General features: G+C 41.6%; 1 protein-coding gene across 2 annotated transcripts in view; it reads right to left on the bottom strand.

The window, feature by feature from the left end:
• GRK3 (G protein-coupled receptor kinase 3) overlaps positions 1–13508 on the bottom strand; it is a 78220-nt gene that overhangs the window by 35955 nt on the left and 28757 nt on the right. For both annotated transcript variants that reach the window (XM_052796222.1, XM_052796223.1), the window contains exon 3: positions 4263–4336. In XM_052796222.1, the coding sequence (XP_052652182.1) occupies positions 4263–4336 (74 nt within the window). The remainder of the gene's footprint in view (positions 1–4262; positions 4337–13508) is intronic.

Here is a 13508-nt window from a genome sequence, read left to right on the forward strand (position 1 = left end):
TGATATAGCAGGTCAGCATGTTCCAGGTGAAGCAACAGCAATCCCATACGGTTTATTTACAGAACAAAACCAGAAAATCAGTTCCAGAAAAAAAAAAATCTCACCAAGTCCAAGGGTCCTTTGGAGTGTATTTAGAGAAAGAGTTCTTCCAGGACCAACAGAATGTAAAATACCCATACAAGATCTTTAGGGAGAAGGCTCAGCTCTGACTTGCTGGATGTTTCCAGCATCAGCCTGTGAGGTCCCAGGATCTAAATAAATGTCAGTGTGCTGACTTGCTCCGGACCCCTACACTGACTCAAGAAAACCAAAGCAGAATAAGACCCAGCTGCATTTCACTCGGTGCCTGCTTGAGAAGGAACAGGCCATATCAGGGCTGTCTGTACTTTCAGCCTACAGAATAAACCCTGCACAAACGATGTACCAGAGCATCTCCTTCTGAGGCAGAACACACTGGCTGGGACCCCAGGGACAAAAAGCAGGGCTCCACTGTTCCTGCCAGCCACGCCTTCACAACAAGAGCAGCACCGGGGCTAACAGAAAGCACATTCTTGAGGACTTTTAAAAGTAAAGGTTTCAAAAACATGTGTTTTGCCTCTATTCCACAATATAATTTTTTTTTTCTTCATTCAGAGGCTGCTCCTTTACAGGATGGGCTGTACTTCCCAGCTCTTCAGCAGGTCTCCACATGACAAACCCAGACCAATCTATCTTTGAAGGTGGAACACCGTAATTAAACTCGGTGTTTTTCTAGCTGTAGTCCTCTTGTTTGCTGACTATGATAAGGCAACAGTTCCACCACAATTTGCCATCTGTGACTACTTCCCCCTTGGTACCAATTTATAATTAAAATGATTCAAAACATCTTTGCCAAAGAAACATTTTTTAATTAATGCAATGCCACAAAATAATTAGAAGTACAGGAGAAAGCCTGTTGCATATCATATTGCCTTACTTGAATGCAACCTCCCGCCCTTCAGTATTTGGTTTTTTAAACCACCTAACTCCACACCCAGAGCCAAGGGGTCTCTTGCAACAGCCCCCCCAGCCACGCTGGCACCAGGTCAGCGTCTCTCCCGCCTGCCTCTACAGTGGGCTTTTTAACCAAAGTCCTTTCGTTTTGTAAAGGTTTGGAGAAAAGGACAGCAGGTGACAAAAGTCCCCATTGGCAATATATTCCTGGGGGGCTCAGCCTGCTCCCCCCCCCCAGCAGGAGAACGCCCTCCCGAACACGCTGCCTGACGCCTCTCATCACACAGGTGATGTGCTGAGACATCTCTACTATGATCACATTTAACATGCATGCTTGACAGACTCACAAGCTAATTTTACGTGTTTATTAAATAGAACATTACTGTACCAAGCCAAAAAAACACAGCAATAAGCAGAGCTAAGAGTGTCACCATTTATAAACATAACCCATCTCTGCTAGCAGCAGTTTCCGCAGTATTGCTCGTGACCCAGAGATAACGGACTATGTCATCACATACTTCAAAGCTTGCCTGGCAAAATTCAGCTCACCTCAAGAAAAGTGTCTGACAAAGTATCTTTTCAAAGATTGAAATCAGAATGCATTAGTCTTCAAGCACCTAGAAGTTTTTTTTCTTTTTTTTTTTTGAAACTGATCTGGATGAATCACTCATCCAGTTAAATGCTTGATCGTGACTTAAGCTGCAGTAATATGAAATCCCTGGAGTACGGAGTCCTTCTACATCAAGTGACTTTTAACGTAGCAATGTACTCAAATTATTCTACATGTAATAAATGCAGTAAGTAAATCAAATATATAAAAAAAAGAAAAGCTTCGGAATCCGGTATGTCACAGAAGAAAACACAAAGAACCTCTCTTTAAATATCTTTAATGGGATTTTTCGAAAAGTACATGACAAAGCATTTAAATTCTTTTTAGGCAACACTTTGCTAATAACCTAAAAATACAATTTCAAATTGTTTCAGAGATAAAGAGGCAGCTAAAAATATCTTCCTAAACAATCTGTTACAGCATGCCTTTTTGATTACTTGTGACAGTGATATCTTCAGTACATAAGAAGATGGAAACGATAGAAAAAGATTCTTCTTTATTGACAGTGAGTATCTAATTTGAGTGGGGGAACTGTATATGGCTAAGGATTTATCTCCAAACTGATAACCAGCTTAGCCTATTTTGTCCTGTTAGCCCACTAGCAAGAAAAATTTTAAATCAGCAGCTTAAGAGTAACCCAGACAAAAGGTTATCTCAGGCTGCATTTCTAATTAATACTGAGCAATACAGGCTGCATTTTAAAAGCACGTGCGCATGTTTTAACTGAAGCCAGCACCTATGATAGGATTAACTACAGTTTTATATTTAGAGTGTCACAAATATAACAAGGAATGAATGGAGCAATAAGACTCATCGAGTTTCCTGAGCGGTCCTTGCAGAAGTGCTGACAAAGGAGGGCTGTGGAAGGACACGGTGTGCTCCATCCACGCTCTTCTGAAATACTCATCCTTCTGGATGCATGCCTGCCTTGGGCACGATGTCCTTTACTTTCTTTGTTGATTATCTCATGACAATGGAGTGCAGCTGATGTTATTGATCTAAAGCCACCTCTCGCATCCCTCTCCAGAGGATCCTCTTACCCAGCGGCAGCACGCGACAGGGCTTTTCTGCAACCCTGCCACAGTGACTCCCAAGAAATCCCCGAGGCTAGCACCAGCCTCTGCTGTCCTTACATCCCTCGGGCAGTGCCACGGACAGCTGTACTCTGTTGTCTCTTCTCCAGGTAAAAGGATGTTAGAGAAAGGCACGAAGCATTTGAGAGTGTGATCCAAAGACCAGTAACTTCAGTTGCACCTCCTTTTCTACAAGCCCAGGCAGCTGCTCAAAATCAGCTACAGCCAACAGGGCATCGTTCTCTGTCTGGGTGGGTGTACAGAGCAGGAGGTGCCCAGGACTGAAGGTGCAGTGTTTGGGCATCTCACTGAAGCACGGAGGGCACAGGGAAAGCTTCAGGAAGCAAGGCGAGGGATGCAGAGGACCAGAGATGCCACCTTCTCCAGTGGGTGACATGGAGCCAAGCCAGAGCTGGCTGTGAGTCCCACAGCACCAGCTGCCAGCCATGACCGGGACAAACAAGCAAGCTGCATCAGAGAACCACGCTTGGTTTTCTGCTTTTGCTTTTTGGGACACTATAAGACAAATTGGCTTATTTTAGGCCTTCTGCCTTTAAGGAAAATCTTCGCTATGGGCAATAGATATGAATCCATGTCCCACGTCAGCTATAATAATAATAAAGCACTGGTTTTGCTTTCAGGTCTTTTTGAAAGAAGGAATCCACTGTTGTAGTTCCACTGAGAGCAGGCAAATGTTACTTCTTTAACTTCATCTCTATTTTGTAGCAGAACTAAGATTTATCATCATCTTCACAAGTGAAGATCAAAAGCTTATCCCATTTCTCAAGAACATACCTGGTTTAACTTTAGGAATCAGAGGTATTTAACAAGTAGACACTGAGATGAACCTAATTCCAGCTCATTTCGTATGAGTATTTCAAATGAACCATAGTCAAAGAGTGTGCCTTATGATAGAAAATATTAATAAACCTAAATCTATTTTCATCTCTATTAGTATTCTTCCCCTTTCCATCATTCTCTCAGTATTTTCCACATGAATACGGTGAACGAACATTTGGTTAAAAGTGGCTGCTCAGGTAACTTTCTGCCATTGCTTTGTTTTCAACACATTATGCCTTAAAACTAAACATACTTAACTCTTGAAGGACAAAAACTGTAACAGTAGCTTTTAAAATAGTTTGTTACCTTATGTTTAATAAAAATACACAGTTTTAGTATATGCAAATAAAAGCACTGTTAGAAGTTGAGCTAAGTAGGTTTTTCCTGCAAATATTCCATTTTCTAAATCTGAAGTATTTGCCCAGTAAGAGGGCAAAAAAATCACCTATGCTACTCTCATAAAATATGCTATGAGAGCACTGTACCAAATTACCAACTTGATTAAAGAGTTACATTGCTATTTTTAAAAGTCTCTTGAACTTGTTTAGAATGATAGTATTGTCCCTTTGAGATGCAATCGTTACTATATAAAATATTGTCTCTTATGAACCAACCATTCCACTATGAAGTTGCAATGACTCAGAACAACATGCACCCTTGCAAACCTCTCCTTCCCTCTTAGCATCCCCTGCCTGAGAACTAGAGGGACAGCATTCCTCAGCCTCACTCCCCCACACAGTCCCTAAACTCCATCAATGGCCGCTTACCTCTTCATAAAACTTCAGTTGAGGGACAGCTTCATCAATCTCATTCATGCAATAGTCTTTAAAAAGCAAAAATCCTGGAAAGTAAAAAAAAAAAAACACATCAGAAAAAAACCGTATCATTACTATGATAAAAAGGGATACAAAACCACTCGAGTAACATCATGGATTGCACATACCTGTGTAAGTATCCCTAATTGCCAAGGCTTAGCAATACTGATTATCAAGTGGCTCTACAGCATTCTGAACAGAAAAGGATCATAAACCTCACTCACCTCCCATAGGTATATTAAGCATATTCCAATTTCTACCTGCTGAGAATTTTATGAGATGTTTACATAACACACCGAAATATCCCATTCCTCTTCACGGATCAGATTTTGTTTCTTTTTTCAGAGTAAAAACTAGATACTATTCACACGTTTTGCTTTCTTGAAATAGATTTACCTACTTCTTGTCGATAAAAAGCAACCTCTTCTGCATTCCAATTTTAGATATACTGTTTAATGTTACCTCCAAGAAGTTTTATAGCACAGTAAATTACATCAGGATCTTTACAGTTCCTTTACAAGTAATTTAAAGCATGACCTCTGCAGCCTGCTGAGGAGTATTTTCCATTATAAGCATTTTAACACATCGTTACAAGCTTCATCTCATGGAAGTACTGTCTTTAAATCCACCTGAGCTGGTACCTGCTACCCTTGTACTTTACATGGGTATCTGTTGTCCCAGCTGATTGTCTGGGTTACCTGTAAGCCCCTTAGAGCTGTAAATGAACCTGATTTCAATTCCTTGCAGCAGGCAATACCTTTCCTTATTTAGAGTTACTGCATACTTTCTGAAATCCCACCCAACTTTTGGAGGTAAGACCACAAAAGTGTAAACCAAAATAACAAAGCCAGCAAGAGAAGGCAGAGCAGCTAACCCAAGGGCTGGCGCTGCCTGGATCCCACTCCATCCTGCTCCCCTGCTCGACTCCTCTCCCAACAGGGCAGCACATCAAGATATAAAACACCCCTTTTCAACTTAAAAAAAAAAAAAAATATATATACATATATATAAAAGACCTCTTTTTTTTAACTTTAACTAAAATGTAGTTGTAATTTGAACTTACAGCAAAATTATACTACCAAAAAAAGTAGCACATCACTGTGTGCTCAACTAAGAAATAATACAACCACCTACGACATCTCATGTTTTCGAGAGTATACTATCTTTAAAAAAAGATGCAAAACCCACTTCATGTGCCGCATAGTAATTTCTTTGTAGTGTGTACAGGAGAGCATTTAACTGTCAGTTATGAACATGGCCTTTCAACTCACTATCATCTAATTTTATCAAAGACCTAAATAAGGAAAAAAACCCCACCAACTACTCAGAAGCAAAACCATTAGTTGCAGTGGACAAAGCAATGCTAATCAGGCAAACAAAAGCTTTAATTTCTATATAATGAAAACACTTATCAGCTTCTTGGTAGCCCCCCTAGCTCTATCTGGATTCCAAGTTAAAATTCCTATTGGAAGAGCTCGTTTTCCTGGGGTGCCCTGGATTTGCTCACAGTCAGAATACCAGAAAAAGGATTATGACCAGACAACTCCTATACTTTGCTTGACTCATTTAGCTGATTAGGATGATATTTTGAAGATTACAGAAACTGGGTTTTGTTTGCTAAATAAGCACAGAAATCTAATTAAGAGATTCTCTTATGAGATTCTCCAAACTTTCTAATTATTCTCAACAAAAAGAATCATTCTTGCAATATTTTATAAACAAATGTGCTTTTTTTGAAAACAAACAAAGAAACCAACCCCAAGTTTTCTATTCCTTAAAAGCAATCTGCAATTAGAGTGCTTTTTGTCTTTCTCTTTTTTTTTTAAGGGCTTGTCTTAGTTCCTATTTTACTGGAAATATTCTTAATAAGTTGTCCTCCTTATTGCAGAGGAGACAGGAGCAAAGCACCAGAGCAGCTCCTGTCATCCCCATGCCACATACGAAGGACAGAGTTCCCAGCCAGCCATCGAACCAAGAGTCACCCTGTCACAGCAAGGGACACGAGTGCTCTCTCCAAGCAGGCACCCTGGGCAAGTCACAAACTGTCCCCACTGCTGCCAAAACCCAGCCAAAACCACCCAAAGTCACTGACAAACTGCACCTCCGGAGTGCACACGTTCTCTTGCATTTACTGCCTGAGCAGTAAACGTGGCACAAACCCAGTTTTGAGAAGAAAACCTGCCACTTATGGACCTGAACCTAATTCATTAACTCTTATTTTACACATGATCAAAAAAGCAGCAGCACCGAGCAAAATAATGCTGAATTGACTGAACTTTTATTTGGACAATGAACCAAATGAGATTACAGTCATGTAATTAAGAGACTGAAGAGTGGCACAAACAGCAATGAATGCAGTGAAAGAAAAATCCCTGGCATGGTCCCAGCTACTGGCTTATTACCAAAAAAACCCACAAACAACAACAAAAAAAACCCCACCACAAAGACAACTGTGGGAGGAGTGTGAAAACATACCAACACAAATTTTCAACAATGCCATGCCAAACATTTTAGCCCTGTTTAATATTTTCCAAACTTTTTAATTTAATTATCACAGAGAAAGAAAAGGTTCACAAGACCAGAGGACAAGGAACAATAGCAGGCTTATGCTGCCTGCGTTATACAGCCCACTTCTCACCAAGTCTCTCTTTTAAACTGCATCGCTATGCAAAAAACTAGAGACATCCAAAACAAGAAGTCAGAAACTTTTACAGATGGTTAATATAGTCATAATAAGTTACAGCCATATGAACTAATACTGAGGAAATGCTGTTAGTCAGGTTCCAGTGAAGATGAGTAGAATTATTACAGTAGCATTTTAAAGTGTACGATAAAAAAAAAAACAACTATTAAAAAAGACTGCGGTAAAATAAATTACAGCATGAAACATCTCTTCTCCATGAAGTTACCAACATTGTAATTATTCACCAGTGGGACACCCAAGATATCTGCAAGCCTGTTGTAGACAAAACCGTACGGTGGTTCTTCCAGCTCCGCAGCACCCTGAAGCGCGGCAGGGCGGTGGGGAGAGAACGGTGGGAGACGGGGCATGCCCTCGGCCCCAGCGGGTGGGCACTGTGCACCGGAGCTGGTCCTGCCTCTCGCCCTGGGCACGGCCGTCTTTGTTATAGCAGGAGGTCACACGGAAATTCTCTCATAGCCAGAAAAATGGTTAAGATCTCTTTTTTGTTGTAATTTTTACAAGTTGCAAGAGGGGAAAAAAATACACTTGAAAAGGTTCAGTAGCATCCAAGAAGAATATTATTCTAACACTTGGGGTCTGTTTAACACATAAAATAGAGCATCAGCTTTCATCAACTGTTCACCTTTGCCTTTTCAGAAGAAAAAAAATACATTCCCTGTTAAGAAATGCTGTTTGATACCAGTTAAGTTGAAATAAAAATAGGTATTTCAACTTCCCTTTGAAGAACCTATGGACTGGGAGCATTTACATACATATATTAAGATATACTGCATACACACATGCAGCTTATATAGTCATCAAAAACCCCAGGATTTCACATGGACCAACTTCCCTTGACAGAAAGGGTTCTAGTATTATTTTTTAAAAGATATGCTCTAACCAAACCATAAGAAGGATTATGTACCATATGCTTTCCAAGCAACAGTTCAGAACGCTAGACACATTGCACTGCTCTGCAAATAAGTACTGGGCTATTTCATCCTACAAGTTTTCCATGTGACTGTTAGTACAGATCCATACCTTACAAGCAGAACCTATGTATTTTGAATACCTTCACGAATACATTTGTAACCACTATGGGACAGTGCCTGCACCGGTCACTGAAATACTGTCTGGTGGCTTCAGCACTGGAAAAATACTCTAGAACTGAAAGTGAATAGCCAGCTGCAGAATTCGTTACTGCTTCTGCGGTGGCAATGAACAAAGCAATTGCTCATCCTGCGCGGGAGCTGGGCCAGCAGCCTCCAGCGAAGGGGTCCAGGTACTGCCGCCCTCTCCCTGCGCCCAGGAGATGAACTTCCTCCTGACTATGACGTTTTACGAGTGAGTGACAAGAATCAGATTCTGTCAGAGTTTTTAAGTACGTCCTAATGCTTGGCTAGCATTTGGCAACCCGGAGTGCTGCTCTTAAAATTAGCAACACAGACATCAGAGAAAAATTTGTGGGTGTCAGCACAACCTTTTTCTTCAGCAGGCTGTACCTGGGGAAGGATAAGCCGAGTGATGGAGTTCTTTTTAATTAACTGATAATCTCACAATTAATGAGGGTCTTTTTTTTCACTTGTCTCATGAAAACAGGGAGAAAGGGTGCCAACTCAGGCATTTTCTCTGTCAAAAGGACAGTAATGTCAGACAGGCAGCAAAATGCATCCCTCCTCGCCCTGCCTGGACAGAGAGCTGCTCCTCTGCGCAGGTTCGATGTCAGCTGGCTGAAGAGCGGCTGCGTCCCACAGCTGTGCTGGGAAGCGGCTGGAGGAGGTGAATCGTTGCCACCATGCCAGGAAGAGGGGAGGCCTGCAGGAAAGCTTTACTTCCAGGGATGATCGATTAGAGGCTGATGGTTAGGGACAAAGAGTGAATAAGGATCTGGGGACCGTAAGAGACTCTGGCAGAGCCTGGAGGACAGAGATGTTACGGAAAAATCTTTGGGGAAGCCAAGAAACAAAAACAGATTGCCAAGTGATGAGAGTGGGTTTTAGCGACTTGTAATTACTTCACTAAAGATTTACAGTGGAGGAAAACAGAATCAGAAGCTCCACTACCCAGTCAAGAGTATTGCTCGAAAGGATCTAAAACTCCTAAGTATCAAGAAAAATTCAAAAGATTTTGTGGGTAAATTCTTCATTTAAGAAGTCCTATTCCCCGATTTTTATCTTTTTTTTTTTTTGAATAATTGGCCTTAAACCATTAGCTCTTTTACAAGACAACTGCAAATGCAAACATACTACCCCTCCCTCATCTTGCATTTGCAGCTTGCCTGACCATGCAATCCACGTCCCCAGGTATCAGCCCACTTGAAATCTTTCCACTGTCCTGAATTCAAACAAATCCAATTAGAGCTTAATGTTCTCCATACTGGAAGTGTTTCTTGTTTCGACCTCCCACTGTATCAACGGATTCTGCACTTCCACTGCAGCATAAAGGAAATCTCCCCTTTTACTGATGTTCTTAGAGTGAAAAATTATTAGCCAGAAATTGTAGCTCTCAGATAATAGCAAAACTAATTGACAGGTGCAGCACTGAATAAGTGACAGTAGTCTCAAGAAGTTCAAGGAGAACTGACGAAAAGCACAATAAGCAGTTAACTACACACTGAAAAATAAGACCAAGAACAGAAAGTAGGAATTAAAAAAATGATAGCGTTAAGTAACAGATAAAAGGAACTAGCAATTATTTATGAAATAAAGATGCTGACAGCTTTTGCTTTAAAGATTTCTTCTTCTATACTATGTAATTTCTGCAACAACCAGATCACTAGTTGTTAAAGGAAAAGAAAAATATTTTTTAAAAGCTTTTTCTGGTAACACCAAAGTGACAGATGGTGTCAATAATACACATATGTAAGTGCAAGATAGCACCTAGCTCCAAGCCTCTTCCTTCCCAGTCTCTAGACAATAATTTTTTCCCATTATCTTTTTATGGACAATTCTGTACAGCTAATTTTGCCAAATGCCATTAATTGCACTAACTCTAATTACCAAGACAAAATGTCTTTCAAGGAGGGATAAAGAAGACCCTTGAGGTTTGCAGCTCAGTCTTAACTGGATATTCACAACGAGGTATGGATGGGGAGATGTGGAGAGCAGCCGAGGACCAGGGGACTCGAGCGAGAAAGCCTGCGCCTGCTCAAGTAATCCAGCCATTCCCAGAGCTCATCCCCAACCAGACAAGGTCCGTTTCACAAGCTTGGAGGGGACAAGGAGAGGAATTAAGCTAACCCATCTCTTTTAAAAAAGAACGTAATTTTTACTTCAATATTTATTTCAAATAATTACATTTTTCTAACATGACTTCAGAAATTTTGCACGAAATCCTGACTCTTAAGTCAACGGCAACCCCTCACGCCACCCCTGAATTAATAAGGCCTGCTTTTTCTTTCCTGAATTCAGCACTTCTTATGGCCAGGCTCAGGCAGAGAACAGAAACGCAGCTGGTGACCAGCCTACACACTTCTGCCAAACCTGGCCTGGCCACTGACACCATGTTTCAAGCTGATTATGGATTATACTATTTTATTACTCCAAAGCAAGCCTTCCACACCACTTCTCACTTCCACGCAAGGTTTCCATGCTGCCCACGCCACCCTTCTCCCACCAAGTGGCCGGCGGGTACCCATGGCTAGGTGCCTGTCCCCCACGAGCCCACAGCTCTTCCCAGGCTATCCCAGCTGGCACGTTCATCCATTTAACACACTCCATCTATGAAATTCTGAATTCACATCTCTCCAGTTGCCTTAGTTTGATGCAAGCCCAGCGCTTCTTAGCAGCCACCCTGGGCTCTGCAGCAAGAGCAACACCCGTGGGCTGTACCCAGCCTGGCACAAGCGAGGGTCCACCTGAAGCCCCCCCAAAACAGGATTGCACCGCACTATTGAACCGGGCACTGCTTTGCCAAGACACAGCATATTTAAAAGCCACCTGTTTGTTAGCAGAGTCTTTTTAAAAAGAAGAAATAAAACCTGCAGTGTAGAACCCTTCTCTTACAGTTTTAATAAAGAAATGTTGCCCTTTCCACTTGCAGGGATTAAAGCTGCCTTCTCATTTTACAGTTAGTTGTAATCTTCCTGCCCTGCTACTAGTGTTACTAAAGCAGGATGCATTGCCCCACCAGCGGGTTCAGCAGGCGTTGAGCCACACTCAGCTGGGACGGCTCTGCCAACGCTCACCAGAGCCACGCTGCCAGCCAGCCAGAGGGGCAAGTGTTGGCCTTCTGCCTTCTTCTGCCGTCTAAAGGTCACTTCTGCACTCACGAGGCCGTATCCTGATCTTCACGAGAATGTCAATTAACCGAGAGCACGGAATAATAATAAAAAAAAAATTAATGAGTAACTTTGTAATAAAACAAACCTTGGAGAAAACTACTTATCTAATTCTAACTGGAATTTTATTAGTATCTGACACAAATACCCTTTTAACAGGAGTAAATAAAAATCTTATTAAAACAAACAGAAGTGACTAGGTAAGACAGCAGAGCTAAAAATAGACACATTTAACCCTGATATAAGTATTCACAATGTCACTGATTGAAAGGAAGCTGCATCTATTTACAGCACGACCTGAATGTGGTCCAAAATGCTGATGTAGACTCTTTCTAGTAGGCAAAATAGCAAATTAGAAAACAAAAATATCAAGCTGTTTCCAAATCCTGACTAAACGTGCTGTGTATAAATACAGAATAATGACAAACAAATAAGTAGCGACATCTGCACCAGAATCAGTACAGGCTCGTTTCCCGTCGGCTGCGGCTAACAGCTCCGACTCCCAGGCAGACAAAGCTTCAGCACAACCTTCCCTGTATCAGGCCGCTGGGGAAAGTGTGCTGGCACTCTGCTCTGCAAAGCCTGCGACACAAGGATTTTTCCTCATTTAGGGCGCTTCAAGGTCTCTGTCCTAAGTCCCTCCAAGACCTCTCCTATCTTTCTTATTTGGCTGAATTCGGACAACAGCATAAAGAAGTCAGCAGAGTGTAACCAGAGGGACACCTGTACGGGGTGTTATCACAGATGCCTCGTCCCCAGAAAAGCCTCTTGTGCAGAACTGGCAAGGAAACCGCGGGACAGCACGCCCTAACAGCACACACCGCAGTGAAATTATTGTGTGTTTCTGTTTAAACCCAGTTGTTGGTTGTTTTAACCATATGAAACGGCTCTCACCTGGAGGCAAGGCTTTGCTACCCCTCAATGAGATGGTGCAGATCCACTGTGCGATACCCAAGAGCCCTTCTCCAGCATGGTCCATAGCCTCCATACAACAGGGAGCCAGGACCATAAACAGAGGATCGCGCTTGGCTTTTCTGCTGGAAAACTACCATTCTTCCCCATGTGCCATTTCGTATTTTATTCCATTTTATTTTATTTGTCTCAAGGAATGTAATGAGCCCACCATTGGTACGAATAACAGATCTGGGTCTTAGACATAAAAAGTTAGGGCTAGAGGTCTATTATTAAACCATACAAAAATTGTAATTTGAACCAGCATGCAGGTGTTACAGAATATCCAGTCAAGTTCAAAATCTTGTTCTGTATGGTACACACACTCAGTTGCCATAGCACAGGACAATTAAGACCACCTAAAAGCTCCAGAATTGAGACAACCACAGATTTCCTTGTTCAGGAACAAAGAGACTTGCTACTACCAGGGAAAACTCATCTGCGTGGGAATCACAGCTTTGGCTAAGTACAAAGCCACAAAAATCCTCACAGCCCAGAAGGCACCACAGATTTCACTACTTTTCTTTCCAATTATGAGCTATTTGTCCTTATCCTATTTTCCCTAATAGAGCCTAATGTACATTCACTTTTCATTAAAAATAATACATCATAACAAATTAAAACATATCTCTGTGCATAAAAATCAGGGTAAAAGAACAAATTATATTTCACAAGACAGGACTTGCATACAATGGTGAGGAGCACAGAACAATTTCCCTAGAACGGAATCAAACTGAGCTCAAAATTAGTCTGTAAGTTGCCAGGTAGCTTGTTTAATGACGTCTATAAATCATTATATAAAAATAAACTTTGGCTAAAAGGTTTCAAGTGTCTTCAAAGAAAATCTTTATTTCCAGGCATATTTTCCATTAGCTTTTCACCCAGTGAAATCACTAACACTTGTTAAAACTTAGTCAGCCATCTTCCCAAATGCCAGACCTGTGCATGCCTTGAACTCCTGCAGCAACAGGAACAGAAGAGCTGTACTGATTCCAGCACACGTTTCAGACACGATGGAGGAGTATTCACAGATTCTGTGTCAAACCTCAATATAGGCTTACAAGGTAGAAGATCGTAAGCAGCTAATATACTGACTTACTGAGAGCATTCAATTATTATTCTGCTTCAAGACCAGAAGAGCAGTTTGGAGCAAAATACTCGAGGTGGATTACAGAGTCTGCATTTCAAACAAGAAGGCACATGGTAAACACCCTTCCACGTCCTCTGACAGCAGCCACGAGTTCAGCACTTTCAAAGGGTAGGACCAGCAGCTGTCAAGATGTCA

The sequence above is a fragment of the Harpia harpyja genome, chromosome 9 (genome assembly GCF_026419915.1).
Source record: "Harpia harpyja isolate bHarHar1 chromosome 9, bHarHar1 primary haplotype, whole genome shotgun sequence".
Lineage (NCBI taxonomy): Eukaryota > Metazoa > Chordata > Aves > Accipitriformes > Accipitridae > Harpia > Harpia harpyja.